We start from the raw sequence: 15,554 nt of genomic DNA on the forward strand, positions 1-15,554 counted from the left end.
GGGGGGGGGAGGGGGCAGCAGGTCGAATATGCGCTGAGATGCTCGAGTATGTGGCCACACGTGAGGAAGTGGATGTTCGCAGTGTCCTTGCTGAAGATGAGAGTCAGCCCAGTCTTCTTTTCCAGTGCGATAAAAGACCTAGCTAGAATGGGAAATGGAGAGGGGGACAGAGGGAAGGGGGATTTCGAACATGAAGACTTACGAAAATCCAAGGTCAGAGCATGGCCCTATTGGGAGGTCCGACGTAACAGAGAATGAGCACTGTACTGAAGGGCGGGCGGGTTCTCGTGTTGTATCACTTCGGGTTGTCTGCCTCAAAGGATGCAACCCGCTGCGCCGTGGAGTCCTTCGGGTCGGCCTGAGCTGGACAGACACAAGAAGAACGACGGGACGGGCGGGTGATTCCTGAGACTGCGAAGAAGAGAAACGAGGGATGAGGTCGAGGGGATGGGAGGGGGGGAAGAGAGTGACAGAGATGAGAGAACCGAGGAGTCTTATTGGGTGGGGGAGGGGGGCAGCAGGATGAAGGACAGCTGAGCCTCTTCCGGCGCATTGGGCTGACAATGCCTTGCGGATGACGTCTGGGAGGCGAGAGACGATCCTCAGCCCAACGGCTTCCTGTCCACTAGGCTTCGATACCCGGTGTGTGTTTCGAGGGCATGTTTCGTGGTTCTCTTTTTGATATCTCATATTATATATTCTACATTCTACATTCTACATTGTACATGTTATACTTATATTTTATTTTTGATATGATTTTTTGTATATTTTATTTTCCATATCCCCCCCCTTTTCACCTCCCATCCCTCCCCTTCTATTTCGTATCATCCCCCCCCACCCCAATAATCCCTCTCTTAGCCCACGAAACAAACCCTCGGGCTGCCATTTTTAACAGCATTCCCACACTACGGACCCGAACTACCTACGACACCCCAAAAGTGACGTCGACCCGCCCTGACATATGTACGGGGCCCAGAGGTACATTTGCTATCTGCTCGCCCCGTCCCGACCCTAGCCGTACGCGGTGAAGGCGCGATCCATAGCTAAGGTACGGAAAAGAGTCGTTATCTCAGGTACCTTAGTAACCTGACCTTACTCTCCCGACTCGGGGAGCCGGGTACCGCCGGGTTTCAGGGCGTAAAGTATCAGTTATGCCGGAAGGGGATATATATGCATGTCTGTTCATATGCGGTATCCTGTGGATTGACTACCTACTCGGTCAGTCCTCTACAGTCTCGATCGCTATCGCAAGGTGCACACACACCACTTGATCTGAATCGTGATATATCTAGGGAGTATAATAATAGTAACCCGACCGATGATGGTTCCCGCTGCATCCACTAGTGCGCCCTTGGGTTTGGGCGGCGGCAAACTTTCTTTCTTCTGCTGGAATAATCGATTACTCGCACCCTAACTTTACCCGCCTCCCACCGAGAGCGAATGGTCCAGGTAGCTCGAGAGTCGAGGCCTCCATACAAACAAAGGGAAAAAGAAAAAAAACTACCGTGAAACATCCAGATCGGTACCCAACCAGAACGACCCAGCCCAAAGAAGATCCATACCTAGCACCTAAATCCCAAGCCCCATCCCGCAAAGCGTCGTCTTTAAGCCAGAGCACCCATCGGGTCCCAGAGCGGCAGCACGGTCGGCTTCTGCTTCAGGATGTCTCTGATTTCTTTGCTCACGAACCGAGGTTCCACCACCGCCTGATAGCAGAACTCGTCCATCCATTTGTCACTCATCACGAACCAGCCCTTCTCGCCCGCTGACTCGCCCCAGGAGTTCTGCACCCTCCACCGCACGCTCTTGCCGTCCTCGATGTGAACACCCGTGAGAACCATCGCGTGAGTCATGGCGCTCTCCCCCACCATCAATCTCTGAGCCTTAGACATCCCTAGGCGCACATTGAAGCCGAGCTCGTAGTCGATAAGGTCCGTGTCCATGATCCCCGACCGATTGCTGTACTTCCCCACGTCACTCCCAAAGAAGATCGGTAGGCCAGCTTTGAGCATATCCACACAGGCGGTTTTCAGGACCGACATGGGGACATTCACGTAGGTGATGCCACGGCCGCCGACGACGTTCCCAAGTCGGGAGACGGTGAGGAGTGTGTTGTACTCATTTCTGGGGTCATTTACGAGGGAGAACATGCTGTGCACGCTGCTCCCCGTGATACGGACTGATTTCGGGGTATCTAATTCCTTCGCGAAAGCGATAGGCGTCGTCTTCAGCTCCTGCGCGACGCCGTTTTTGTCAAGGAAAGACCAGGTGAATTCTGTGGTCGGGGATGGAGGAGGACCGAGGGTCAAGGTGAGGATGAGGTGGATCTCGCGTATCATTTTCTCCTTAACCTCTATGATATCCCTCACACTCTTCGTTGCGTCAGCAACGAGGGCGCGCAGTTGAAGCGCATCTTCGCGCAGTTTAGTAGTAATGAGGCTGTTGATGGAGGACGAGGATTGGGCGTTGTAGGAGTCGGTATAGAGAACTTGCGGCACCAATCCGTACTTGTTCACTAAATTGTAAACCATATCCCACTGTCCACCATCGTTAACGGGTGCGGAGAGTAGGGTCTGGACAAGGCGTTCATCCAACGGTTCTCCCGCGGTATCGAGGATCTGTTCCAAGAAGAAGTTGGCCTTCTCAAGCTTGTCGTAGAAAAACAGATAGGCCTGTGAGAGCTCGAAGGAATCGAGGTTATATCTCTTCATCAGCGCAACCCGAAACACATTCGTAGAAGCGAAGAGCCAGCATCGTCCGCTCTGTCTCTGATTGGTGATCGGTGCCCCCTCGAAGGGAATCTTGACATTGAAGACATGCTGGTCGGAGATGACGGTGGAACGGGAGGTGAGGACAGTCTTTGGGTCTGCGGAGGAGAGGGCCGAGAGTGCGAGCCTGTCTGCTGTGAGATGGGAGCGGGGAAGAGTGGGACGGTGAAGGGGCATACCGGTTCTTAGGGTCCTGCAAGAGTTGACGTTCCCAGTTCCCAACATCTGGAACTGAGAGAGAGGTCCACGGGGCTCTGAAGTTGGTGTTCTTGAGGGCTTCTTTCTCAGAGATGGAGGTGGAAGTGGAAGCATCGTCCTTGACATCCAGAGCTTTTAGACGCTCGATAAGCAGCTTCTCCTGGGCAACGGGGCGTGGGGGGGTAGATTGGTTTGCTCCCATGATGAAGGTGGAACTGTTGAACCACTGGCAAAGATCTGAGAACAATTAGTATGGCGGAGTTGGATGAGGGACGTATTTGGAGGAAGACGGAATGTGTGGGTGAAGAAGGGTGGGAGGAGTTCTGGAGCGAGATGTCGGGAAATGGCTGACTCGAAAGAATTCCTTATCGCGGGGGAGGGGTTCGCTTGAGAGACCTTCGAAAGACCTTCCAAATGCGTGCGCGCGGGTACTCCACAAGGTACCAACCGACAGTGCTAGGCCCTCACACGGAATCATTAGTTTTTCATCGCATGTCATTATCATCACGAGGGGGGAAGAAGTAAGATAGTTCTTAACGGCAGCATTCATTGTGTATCCTATCTATCCACAAAAGAAGCAAGACGTCCCGGGCATATCCATCCTCAAAGCCACGGATCAACCACCTGGGCGAGTAGGTTCCAGCAGCCAAGTCAGGTCCCATAGACCGCCGTTGATATTCATCCATCATTACGCAACTCCCGATCACAAATATTTCCAATTTGACTCCCCTCTGCTATGTTCCCAAATCAAGTCACCGCTTGGCAAATTTGATTCATGCATGATACAACAAGAAAAGAACGCTTAAAGACGAGAACCATGGATGACCTTCATGTCGACGACCAGCTCCTTGCCATAGTCATTGATGACCAGGGCGCGGACGCTGCCACGGCCAGACTCGAAGGCCTCAGTGAGGCGGGACCAGAGGTTGGACTGGTCCAGAACGGGGAGGGCTTGCTTGACATCGCCAGTCTCGGTCATCGCGACAACTAGATCATGTTAGGACCGACAGACACAATGGACAAGGAGCCACTACATACCTGTGCCATCTTGAAGGTCGAGGACCCGGTATTGCTTGAAGACAGGACCCAGCATGGTCTGGACGATGACGCTTGGGCTTGGGTTGGAGATGAAGGATGACTCCTCATGCAGCTGCTTGGTGAAGAGATCAACACCCAAGTAGCGGTGCTGGCCAGTGGAGGGGGAGGTGGTAATGCGGATGACCTGGCAAGGGCGACCTTGAAGGATCAACAGATCGCCGAGGCGAATGTGGTGGGTGGGGATGGTGACGGTGTTGGGAGGTTCGGATGATGATGCCGATGAGGCGGCACGGCGGGGTGCACCGCTGCCTATGGTAATGTCAATCTCTTCCCTGTCATAGTGATGACGGGGACCCCCGACGATGCGTTCTGCAGCGCGGTGAAGTCCATGACGGAAAGAGTGGTAGTGACCTGAAGCTATTTAGGATAGGAGAGGATGAATGACTGAGAATGACTTACCATCTTCATCGTAGTAACCCATCTTGACGGAGGAGCGAGGAGTGTTAGAGGGAGGGTTGTTGGAGCGAGGGTCGACGGTTTCTTCTGTTGCACGGTATTCCTCCCTTACTGTAGTAGGTTGGAATCGAGGTGGGTCGACGGTTTGTTCTGTAGCACGGTATTCCTCCCTGACTGTAGGTTGGAATCGAGGAGGGTCTACGGTTGTTCCACCCACACGAATGTCTTCGGTGAAGGTTGGTTGTTGTTGTCGTTGAGGTTGGAATCGAGGAGGGTCGACGGTGGTGCGGACTTCCTCGCGGTAGCTTGGTTGGAACTTGGATCGGTACTGACGTTCAGTTACGTCGAGCTCAGAGTCTTGGTATCGGGGGCGGCGTTGTTCAATGTCAATGTCAACTTCAGTGTCGTAACGTCTGCGACGAGGGAGGTCGACTTCGATGTGAGTATTTGTCTGGCTGCGTCCTGGTCTGAAGAAGAGAAGAAGTCAGTTGATGAGGAGATGAAGTAAAGCGGTGGAGGTTGCCATGTCAACAAAATAAAGGGCCAAGACCAGTAGAAGACTATTGATTTTCCGGGGACCCTTGCTGGCCCCTGGTGGATCCCCCTGAGACACGGAAGCAGATCCGCAGCCGCTTGCAAGCTACGTGGCGATTCCATTGCTGGGGAACCCTCTGGAAAATAGGGAAAAATAGGGAAATAGGAAAAAGAGGGAGAGGGAACTAACCTGCGCTCGTCTCGAATGTAAATATCTTCTCTGCGGCTCGGACGGTGGCGGTCCTCTTCGCGAGTGATGTGGACCTCTTCCTGACGAAACTGACCGTCCTGGGGAGGGAGGTTGGCGGAGATAGAAGAAGAGTATTGACCTTCCCGTCCGACGCGCTGCTGGGCTTGTGGTAGGTTGATCTCACCCTCGATGCGAGTCTCGGTGGTGGTTTGGACGGCGTCGCTCCGGTACGACGACGGGAAGAGGCTGAAGGGGATCGGGACACGGGCGTCGAAGTCCAGATTGACTCCTGTTCAGTGCGAGAGAAACTCTTCTCGAATGCCTTTCGACGTGCCGAAAGGAAGACAAGAAGGGGTCTCTTGCTTCTTCTTGGGAGAAAGAAGGGGAGGGAAGAGAGCGTCGGTGGCTACGCTCCTTGACTCGTCTTTCCGATTGGGAGGTTGTAGTTGATGATGTGGAGGAGAATGGTAGGATTGAGGGAATTGGAATCGGGAGTTGAGAGTGAGGAGGATGATTGTGATTGTGTTGTTGAGGGATGGAGGAGAAGAAGAAGCTGAGAGAGCGTGGATGGGCAGGGTTGATAAATGGTTGGCCTTTGTTGACCCAGATTGTTTACTTGGGAATTTACCACTAGTGGCGCTAGTGCCTAGATTGGCCAAGCGCCCATCACATGCACGTGAACTACCGAGTGCAATGTTGACGGTGAAGAGCAGAAAAGGCAATGTTCGTAAATCGATTTTACTATTTATGATTATTTTTGATTTTTTATTACTTCGTATTTGGCGCAGGAAATCCGCCCTGAATACCCATTGGATAGCCTCGTCGCTTTGTGTCCCCAGTACCCCCGTCCAGACCGAGTGCGAGACTGCGGAGTTGATTGTTATTCCTGCATCATGACCCATTCATTGCCTGCGTTGGCGTGGAGACATACGCCAAGTGAGAAGCCCTCCTGAGACCAACAGCCAGGTGGCTGATGTCTCCATATTGGTGAGTTCATGCCCTTCGTGTTATTGCCACTCCTCAGCTGGCACCACACAGGCCTTGTGTCTGGAACCCGCACGGCACCCGTCGTGGAGAGAAGCCATTGGATGCTTGAACCTGTTTCTCACCTGCAGCTCGAGCCTCAAACAAACCATGACGATGCCGCGAGTCCTTTGCCTTGAAAGTTTCAACCATGGGCATCTCCTCTGGTCCCTCGACGTTGACAGCATGCATCAAAGAATCCCAGAGTACCTCTTCTCCACCGGTCCAGCGTCACAAAACACTTGTGCCTGGACCCCCCGGCGGACAAGGACAGGAGAACGGGTGTTTCCATGGCAACAGCGCGCTCTCCGCCACGCCCCATGCGGATGTTCCCCGCTTGACCCTATCTGATCTAGGCCTGAGCTTGGTGCCGAGGCTGCTGGTTCCCACAGCAATGCACCGGCTTCGGATAAACCCTCGGCCGAGGCCATTCATAAGGCACAGACAGTTATTGTGCTCGCATCGCATCATACTGCACATGATCCAATATATTGATGCCCTGGGCACGAGCCCTATCCAGAACCTTCCGTATCCATGTCTGTTCACGTTAAAAAGTTCGGATCTCAACCACCATGTCAACGGTCCCCCCACCGCCGACTGGCCGAATCCCAGCATTTGGTCTTGCATGCGATACTCCACACACTGGCAGTCGTTGCCATGGACAAGTTGTCCATCCGACGTTCGAGCGGTGAGAGCTGGCTGATATTGCAGTGGGACGAGCTGTCGTATCTACTGTCCCTTGTATTTTCATTGGCTACCATGATATATATGGGGTCGTATAGTTGTGACATTCCTGACCAGAGCATCGTTAAGGTTGCCCAGTATAGCATGAGAATACTTGCTATTCTCAAGTCGGGAAAGTAGAATGCAATAGAGAAGATCTTGCTCATTTACTGGTTGTCAAGCGCGTTGTCATCTCTCGAGAACTGTGGCCAGTACATGGGACTCGGGGTACTACTTTCCAGTTTGTTCTGGAAGAGTTACAGCTCGGTTTCCAGCTTCTAGCATTATTGTACGGTTGATAATGCTCCCGGCAATACCTGTTTGGGTTGCAGACCTTGCACCCTATGTATCTGGTTGAATATGTCGGGTGCCCGTGCGATATGGTTGAATAACAAGTGTAACGGTCTCTTTGATATATCTTGCCACAGCGCCTCTGTCGAAACTTTATCCGATAGATAAGTTGAATAAGGAAGATCTGGTGGCCCGAGCCTGAAGTATGAGCTTTTGGACCCCGCACTTGAATGATTCTTGCATATCCCTTGTGGTGACTTATATAGTTATATTCTCTTTCTGCCGGGCATTCAATAAGCTCATACATGGCCAGTGCCTGACACGCCAAGGCTCTCATCTTTATACATCAGCTCAGGGTTCAGGAGCGCTTTCTGTACCTCGGAGAATCCCTAAATATATGATTGTAAGCTCATCCTGGTCAGGTCAAGCTCGTTTTTCAAGCGGCCGAGTCTTGCAATACAAATTGCCATGGCTGCCATCTTGAATACGCTTGTGGACGCTGGCAAACTTGGTGGTAACAAGGGCCGGGATCGATCTTCTAATGGTCCAAGTTCAGCGACAGGAATGTATGGACACAAGAACGCATTGAGTCATTGCTGGCAATATATGGCATGCGGCTGCGGCGTCATTTGGAGGACAATTCTAGGCATTGTGCTGCTAGTCATACGGCCATAGAAACGTCGTATGCCCCTTGAAGGCTGTAGCTGGTCACTACCTTGTTTCCAGTCTTCAGTCAAAGGCTGTGGCTTGGTAGCTGATCTCCTGCGACCGCCTGGAGAAATGCCATTCAAAGAGATAAACTTTCGTTCTCGCTGGTAGCCCATGCACACGAAGTTGGACATGTTGCACTGTACACACCGAAGCCTCTCAAGGCTACTCGGCCGAGGTGATTGCGGCGGCTTGCACGAATCGTCAGCTTCCGCCTTTCCTCATTCTCTCCACGGTTTTCAATCATTACTTCTCCAATGGCGATTGTTAATTCATCGTCCTTTCAATGTTAGCTACCATCCAGGGAATTCCACTACCATGATGCAGTTCCCATTTCCGAACTTCACTCCATCGCCATCATGATCGGTTACACCCTAAGATCCCAGATCGTGTCCCCTCACCGACCGTGTCTTCGCACATCTAAACAAAAACCACGGGACGGCACCCCCCGAATTCCGCGTGTCGCTGATGACCCCAGCGATGCTTCTCATTCCCATCGGGCTCTTCGACCGCCCACATACAGCGTGCGCTGATCCTCCCGTGGAAATGTGTGGGGAGAAGGGAAAACGGTAGAAGTTAGGTATGTGAGAGCGGCTTTGTCGAGGCTATCGCACGTGTTCCTTCACCAGATTCTTGTTTCGCATGCGATTTCTAATCACATTCTCGAAATATGAGCATGGCAATTGGTTATTTTATCGAGAAAATCACGTTTCTAATGTTGTGAGGCTGTACCGGTATATTTAGACGTTTCATTCCTTGAGGCTCCTTCACCCCTCATGCGCCTCGGCGCCACCCGCTGAGGATGCGATAGCTTCTAAAAATAACCCCAACCAACATCTCACCATATTTATCTCCAGCTCTCATCTCGCCCACGAAAGAAAAACTTCGCGATGTAGTATCGCTGTGTGATCAGGGGACTTTTGTCTGTTTTTCCCCGCATTTGCATAATTTCCCTTGCGTGAGTTCACGAATCCCAAAATGTCCAAAATCTTGTGTACCCTGGCCTGGTACCATGACGGCGGCACTCTCAAGCCGCAACTAGTACTTTCCTGCACTCCGGTCACGAATCTTGTAATGAAAGGTACGGATTGGAAGGGTGCGCGGATAAGCAATACGAACGCGACTGCAGGAGCGCGGGATCGATTCGAGTATAGTTTCACCGGTGGGAGATCGGTGACAAGAATTTCGCTGTAAGTCTCTGAGTTCTTGAGAGCGAGGGATGATGGGAGATTGAAACTTATACGATTGCGATGGCTCAGGGTTATGAATACTTCTGTCATATTACCGCCTCTGGTTTGGCTCTCTAAACATCCCGTTGGTCCACCGACGAAAACTGGACCTAGAGGCAAGCCTGTGAAGCTAGGTGAGATCCATTCATTCTTTGCCTGCCCTCTACGAACCATTGCAGCAAAGTAGTAAACTAACAATGAAACAGACAAAAAAGAAGAAGCTCGCCGCATAATCGCCGAAGAAATTCAAAAAATCGAAGACAAGAAACGTCGGAGATCTTCCCCACCCCACCGCTCCCGGCAAGAAGCGCTCAAATACTATGACTCCGACGATGAATACGATGCCCGTCGCGACCGCAGAAGAAGGTTAGAAAACCGTGGGTATGAATCTCCCCGCGACTCACGCAGTCACCGTCCACGAAGCCCGGAATCTAGACGCAGGGATCGCCATAGGCGGCAGGAAAGCGCCTCCTCGGCTTCCTCTGCTGATTCTGTCCGCGAGGAATATCGGAGGAGGAGACGGGAACGCAGAAACTATGCGAGAGGGGACGCGGACGCGGGAGAATACGCCCCGGATGTGGGCGGTGGGGGTGATGTGTGATTATTCGGAACGGAGAGATGGAGAGATGGAGGAGATCATCAGATATTGGTTCCTGGTATGGGGGAAAGGTTGTATCCGAACACCGGTATGTATATATGTATATAGAAACGTGACTGACCAACTAGCGGAAATGGATTACATGATCAACATAAGAAAGGATCAAGTTCTCCTTTCCCCACGAGCTTGCTCCTCTTGAACGAGAGCAATAGTGAGCCTAGGGATCTGCGGCTTCGTGGTAGGGATATAGGTATATCGTACCATTGAATATGAGGTATCATATTCATGATCTATTTCAGTAACTCAGCAACAGAGTTCAAAACTACTAGTACCCAGAGCGGCTCCATCACAGGTCTATGGTCTAGGTATGTTAGGACACGCATATGACCTCGCTTATATCACGTAACTGTCTGAATAGCTTCATCAGTTCACAGACTTCCACTATATAAAACGATCAAGGACCGTATGACCTTACAGTCTACAACCTGGAGCTCCAATGGGTCGGAATGATATTCGCCGCAGATGTATGTTCTGAGTTTTGTTTCACCAGACTTGCTTGCATGAGATATGTCGCATTTCTAACCCAGTTTTGCTTCCTGGTAGGGGAACTGATTGAATCTTGAGATAATAATGACAATGACAATGACACAGTGACAACGACAACTTGAGAGTGAATAACAACGCAGACTACACGATGATAACAATAGATAATCAGACTCTTGTACCATGTAAGGTAGCTAGGAGTCATTTCATGGAATTGCACTTCAATTCTGGAATTCAATGCGTCGTGCGGGATAATCCCAAGCCATTTCAACCTAAACTGTGTAGCATTTTAGGTGGGTAGGTTACTTTCCCATTTATATAACTCCAACGACACTGATAATCAATGCCGTGAGTTTTGTAGTTCTTTACAACTTGAAGCTTTATATCAAGATATAAAAGAGAGTTGTGTATATTCTCAAGAGAGATCGGATTCTCACCACATCAAGTAGGAGACCTTTTTCTACAGCCTGTTGTAGGATGAGTTTGTGTTCGAATCCTCTGATAAATCAAGTCTCGACTGCTCTATGTTGAAACTTGGTCTGGATCAGCACATGCAAGAAGTAGAAGAACAAAGAGGAATATCATGTCATACTACACATCTTATCTATATTTTCTCTTCCAGAGGATTTGAGTCTGGTGCTAGATATCCAGATTAGAGCCGCTCCATGTAACTTTTTGGACTCTTGATTTTTTGTTCTTATATAATGGTAGGATGAGGATTGAAGGATCTAATTTGAAACTGCCCCCCCTGCTTGGTTGGCACTCTGACATCTATAATCGCGTGAGTTTTCCATCTAAATACTGGCCAACAATTGTTATCAAATATGGTCTCTCCAAAACCATAATACATCATCTCAGATCGATCATCGGGTGTTGTTTTAGCAGCAGCCTGATGCACCGACAGGCTCCCACTCACCAGACTAGTCATCTCACTACCTACTACCCTTCTTTTTCTTTCCCTCTTTAGATGAATGTACGTACATCATAGCCAGCACCAAGATCACAGTGATAGATTTCATCAAGATTCAATTCCTCTGATTCACATGCGCCCAATACATATATATGGGCTGAGATGCACACACACACGCACATGACACAGAATCCAGGTCTTTGATTAGTCGAGTATAGATCGTTGTCAACCTTCCTATATCAACGCGCTTCTCATCCAACGTGCTGGCATCCTCGTCATCGGTGGCTGCGCGTCATGCAAGGGCGAACGGGAGGTGTGGTAACTGCAAGTTCAGGGAACACGGGGCTCGATGCTCTACGACGGAGGAAATACCGGGAGGCATCTGAGATGACAGAAAGCTTATCATGTACGAGGAAATGGGGTGCTGGCTCTGGTGCTCGAGGTGATCTGATCGTTTTGTGAGTGTAAACTGGCTAGTTGATTCATTCAATATTGACAACGGCGAGAGAATATGACAACAGCGAGAGAAAATCACAACGACAGTTGGTGAATACTGGCTCCTTAAAGGTACCTAGATGACCAGTCCTTTCCTCCCTTTTAGCTTCTATGACTACCAGATTCAATCCCATCTGAGACGCGCTCTCATACCAGAAGCTATAGTCAGCAATACCTGAATACAATTTCTTCTCGCCATGAAACTTATTAGCAACAACAGCAGCATGTAGGTAGGGTTTAGCGATGGTCATCCGATGTTTTATATTCAGGACAGTGTTGTGTTAATATATTTATTTCCCTGAGCCGATCAAGTCCGCTCAACAACCACCGACACGAGTCCTAGGGAGGAAGATTCGCCTTGCGGGTTTTACTTCTATGACTTCTTATAGTGGATGGAGAGAATTAGACGAGGAGAAACACCTGGCATTCATCTAAGCAAATATTCATACAACGTTCATCATCTCCTCTTACTTCCCTTCCCACCTCTGCCCCCGCCACTCTTTCCCTTCTCTCCTTTTCCCGTCATCGCAGCCGCGCCTCCACTCACCATGATCCTTACCTTCCCCACAGGTATGGTGTTCGTAACCTCCTCCGGCTTCCAGCCCCGCAAGAGCTCAGCTTCGCGCGGCCACATCCTTTCCACGTCCCTACTCTCCTCGTCCATCTTCCCCTTCTGGCTTACATCCCCAACCCATCGAGTCAGGATCTCCCTGACTGCCTTCCCCTTCTTGACAGGACCGGGTTGGAGTTTCACCTTGTATTTACACTTTGCCATTGCAGCCCATGGCGCACACATCGGCACCGCTTCGAGGATCTCGTCACCCGGAAGCGCCGTCCCGACGAGCACATCCAGATTCGTCATTTTCTCTTCTTGGTCGTCATCTAACATATCCACTCCTTGCTCCAACATCATCTTCCGGGCCTTTTCATATTCAGCTGTCTCCTTCTGCGTGCGTTGATGCTGAGCCCTCCGTCGCTCTTTCTGGAGTGCAAGTTCAGCTTCACGCGCTGCTTTAGCTTTAGCTTCTGCCTCCGCCTTCTCTTGCCCGGCGGCGGCACCGATAAGCTTTTGGGCAGCGATACGGTCTTCTTCGTCTTGATATTTGTATTTGGCGGCGATCTTTTTGGCTTTACCCCTTTTACCACGCTTTGATGGTGCAGGTCCTTTATTGGGCTGCTGGGAGGGTGTTTGAGTTCCCGTAGTAGGTTGTTCCGAGGTCTGATCATCTTCAGATTCTGAATCGTGATCATTGGCCTCTGAGATCTCGGTTTGCTTTTCCTCGCTGATTTTGAGATCTTTAATCTCTTGTGAAGGAACTTGATCATCATCATTTGATATCTGCGGTTCAGTATGATCCTGGCTCTGGAGCGGATTGGGATGGACTTGATCTTTCTCTTCCTCCTCAGCATCGGATTGATCAACGTCATCCTCTACGCTGTCCTTATCATCGTCCTCTTCATGCACTTCTTCTGCGGCAGCAATTGAGCCACCAGAAGGAACTGCATCAGATCGGGGGCCATTACTCGCATCGTCATTATACTGTCTATGCTTGACATGATTGGCCTTGCTGGCTTCGCTGATCAGAAACACCGCGCCGAATCCGAGTATCAGCTGCGCTGGGGGTAAGAAGTTCTTCTTTCCTTGAACCATAAAGCTACCAGTTGGCAGGAACTCTCCGCTTGGGGTAGATTTTGAGACTTGGTCTGCGTTGACCCACCAGGCAGACATGCCAGCTTTTGAGTCCCATGCACTCGAACATGCAACCACCAAAGTTCCTGCTTGCGACAACGTCGAAGGAGGGATGGGCGCGTCTGGCGTTTTTGGATTGTTCCGAATGACGACTATCGATGCACCGGGGAAATCACCATGCAGGTACACATCTCCCTTCTTCAAGTATTTCTTGTACAGAATTTCATTCTGTTGAGCATCCTTTCCGCCAAGGACAAGGTAGCCATCGGAGGAGATGAACCATATAAACTTTTCGAACCAAAACTGTTTTCGCACAGGCCGTAAAACCGCCTTTTCCTGCTTCAAGCCCCTCTTAAGATCCTGGGCGATCTTTGCCTCCTGGCTCTTCAATGCTTTGGTTGATGACTCCAAAGTCTTCTTCTCTTTGATAGCGGCAGACTTTTTCTGGTCATAATATTCTCTGGCATTACTCCATGGTGAGAGTGCCAAATTGATATCAATGGCCAGTCTCTTGTCTGGCATCTTCTGCTTTGGCTCTTTATTTTTTGGTTCTTCATCCTCGCTGTCAGAGACGTCGCTGTCCGTCGCGTAAGCCGAGTCCTCATCCTCAATAAATTCCTCCTCGTCCAGTAAAAGAGTGACGGTGTTTTCATGAAGCTTTAGAGGCAACTTGATAATTGATGCGACTGGGTTGTTTCGTTTTTGTTCCAGCTCAATAAGCTTCCCAATCTCAACCCAATCCATCCCTTGCGCAATGAGACCATTGACGGCATCCATAGCTTCTTGTACCCTCTCAACATTGGCCTCAATAGCACCAGCCTTTCGCACATTAAGCTCCTGCACCTCCTGTAACCCGCCTAGTCTCTTCTCCTGATCCTTCCGGGCAGCTTCAATCTTCCGTTTCGCTGCAAGCTCCCTCTCCTGGAGTCGGGCTTCAAGTTTCTGGCCTTCGATTGAGGAGAAGAATTCATCAACGGTCTTGTTAAATCCACTGTACTCTAGGAAGACAGAGGTAGGATCGTCTTCAAATTGTCGAGGTCGGAAAGGATGGAAGTCATCATAAATCAGCCCCTTTCGAGATATCTCCTCTTGCGCTTGTGAACCATCTTTTTTCTTGGCAATAATGTATCCTTTGGCAACTTCAGAACTAGTGATATCCTGGATGACTCTCTGCGCTTCTTGCAGTGATCGCATCAAATGTTCTAGAAGAGAATCATTCTGGAGGACTTCGGACGGCTTCAATGACGAATCAAATTCAGTAATTCTCATCGCATGATCTACCAGCATTGGTGGAAACTCCGTGATTGACACAGCCAAAGCTTTCCTCAATGCATCCTGGGCCTTCTTTTTTGGTTTCTTTCCCGCCACCAGTCCATCCTCTCCCCTCTCTGCAGCCTTCTGTAACGCATTTTGTAAACGCTCTTTCGTTAAGGGTGGGATTCCATTATAATTTTGCCGGTTTTCCAGGGAGTATTTTAACCCAACTCGTAATTCCTCTTGCCCCTCGTCCTTTTCCGTGACGATCCGCAGCAAGGCCAAGATATTCAGTTCCCGATCCGTAAGAATTATATTGCCCCCAGCATAGAACTCCAAAAACAGTTTGTATTGCCCATCACTGAACTGGAATTCAATGATTCGATCTGTGCCGACCTGCGAAACCGAAGTGACTCTCCTCGTCTTCAAGAACTTCCTCAACCGTGCAACAAAGGGCGAGGGCTCTGTCGCAGTAGCTCGAGCAAATTCCGTGAGATGACATCGAAAGCCGGAGTCTATAATGATTTGTTGTTTGTGGTCCGGCTTGGCGAATTTCACGAGGAAGATTTTGGAGGAGAGGTCATAGATGTTGGACACTCGTAGAGTGACCAGGCTATTTGACAGTTCATGTGCAATGACCTGGGTGTGTGAGTTACATGGCAGAGAAAGTAGCATTTAGATACATACCTTGACATCTAAAGAAGAAAACCTCTGCTTCATGGTGTTACCGTGGGCTGGTTGTCACTTGTCACCGAGAAGATGGGATATGGCGGGGCAAGATGCATATTGACAATGATTAGTTAAGCTGCGAGGCAATCCCCTGCATGAGCTTCGCCACCGCTTTCAGATCCACTGCTTGTGGACGAAAATTCGGCAGAATAGTAAGAAGTGCTACAACATCACTTT

The 15,554-nt window shown here is 50.1% G+C and overlaps 5 protein-coding genes across 5 annotated transcripts; 1 reads left to right on the forward strand and 4 right to left on the reverse strand.

Annotated features, from left to right (window-relative positions):
• Window positions 1-1,586: 1,586 nt before the first annotated feature.
• On the reverse strand, window positions 1,587-3,251 carry M430DRAFT_132680 (hypothetical protein). The gene is made up of 2 exons (XM_024862262.1): window positions 2,948-3,251; window positions 1,587-2,895 (listed from the first exon to the last, which is right to left on the reverse strand). The coding sequence occupies exons 1-2, from the start codon at window positions 3,166-3,168 to the stop codon at window positions 1,605-1,607; spliced, it is 1,512 nt and encodes a 503-aa protein (XP_024725846.1). The 5' UTR covers window positions 3,169-3,251; the 3' UTR covers window positions 1,587-1,604.
• Window positions 3,252-3,768: 517 nt separating this feature from the next.
• Window positions 3,769-6,167, reverse strand: M430DRAFT_47338 (hypothetical protein; the record flags this gene model as incomplete). Its single annotated transcript, XM_024867917.1, has 5 exons — window positions 3,769-3,953; window positions 4,005-4,421; window positions 4,464-4,927; window positions 5,185-5,473; window positions 6,116-6,167. 5 exons carry the CDS (start codon window positions 6,165-6,167, stop codon window positions 3,769-3,771), a joined length of 1,407 nt encoding a protein of 468 aa, XP_024725847.1.
• Window positions 6,168-6,902: 735 nt separating this feature from the next.
• On the reverse strand, window positions 6,903-8,014 carry M430DRAFT_269730 (hypothetical protein). The gene is made up of 2 exons (XM_024865488.1): window positions 7,224-8,014; window positions 6,903-7,178 (listed from the first exon to the last, which is right to left on the reverse strand). The coding sequence occupies exons 1-2, from the start codon at window positions 7,556-7,558 to the stop codon at window positions 7,094-7,096; spliced, it is 420 nt and encodes a 139-aa protein (XP_024725848.1). The 5' UTR covers window positions 7,559-8,014; the 3' UTR covers window positions 6,903-7,093.
• Window positions 8,015-8,907: 893 nt separating this feature from the next.
• Window positions 8,908-9,759, forward strand: M430DRAFT_24665 (hypothetical protein; the record flags this gene model as incomplete). Its single annotated transcript, XM_024865110.1, has 3 exons — window positions 8,908-9,119; window positions 9,189-9,292; window positions 9,365-9,759. 3 exons carry the CDS (start codon window positions 8,908-8,910, stop codon window positions 9,757-9,759), a joined length of 711 nt encoding a protein of 236 aa, XP_024725849.1.
• A 2,342-nt stretch (window positions 9,760-12,101) lies between these two features.
• On the reverse strand, window positions 12,102-15,376 carry M430DRAFT_113938 (hypothetical protein). Its single transcript, XM_024861537.1, has 2 exons — window positions 15,336-15,376; window positions 12,102-15,287 (listed from the first exon to the last, which is right to left on the reverse strand). Exons 1-2 carry the CDS (start codon window positions 15,366-15,368, stop codon window positions 12,162-12,164), a joined length of 3,159 nt encoding a protein of 1,052 aa, XP_024725850.1. The 5' UTR covers window positions 15,369-15,376; the 3' UTR covers window positions 12,102-12,161.
• Between the last annotated feature and the right edge of the window lie 178 nt (window positions 15,377-15,554).

Source organism: Amorphotheca resinae (assembly GCF_003019875.1).
Source record: "Amorphotheca resinae ATCC 22711 unplaced genomic scaffold M430scaffold_1, whole genome shotgun sequence".
NCBI lineage: Eukaryota > Fungi > Ascomycota > Leotiomycetes > Helotiales > Amorphothecaceae > Amorphotheca > Amorphotheca resinae.

Coding starts and splice junctions, on each gene's coding strand:
- M430DRAFT_132680 (XM_024862262.1), bottom strand. CDS start 3,168: ATGGGAGCAAACCAATCTACCCCCCCACGCCCCGTTGCCCAGGAGAAG. Junction 2,896..2,947: donor TTGCAGGACCCTAAGAACCG/GTATGCCCCTTC, acceptor CACAGCAGACAG/GCTCGCACTCTCGGCCCTCT.
- M430DRAFT_113938 (XM_024861537.1), bottom strand. CDS start 15,368: ATGAAGCAGAGGTTTTCTTCTTTAGATGTCAAG. Junction 15,288..15,335: donor TTTCTTCTTTAGATGTCAAG/GTATGTATCTAA, acceptor TCACACACCCAG/GTCATTGCACATGAACTGTC.
- M430DRAFT_269730 (XM_024865488.1), bottom strand. CDS start 7,558: ATGAGAGCCTTGGCGTGTCAGGCACTGGCCATGTATGAGCTTATTGAA. Junction 7,179..7,223: donor TGCCGGGAGCATTATCAACC/GTACAATAATGC, acceptor TAACTCTTCCAG/AACAAACTGGAAAGTAGTAC.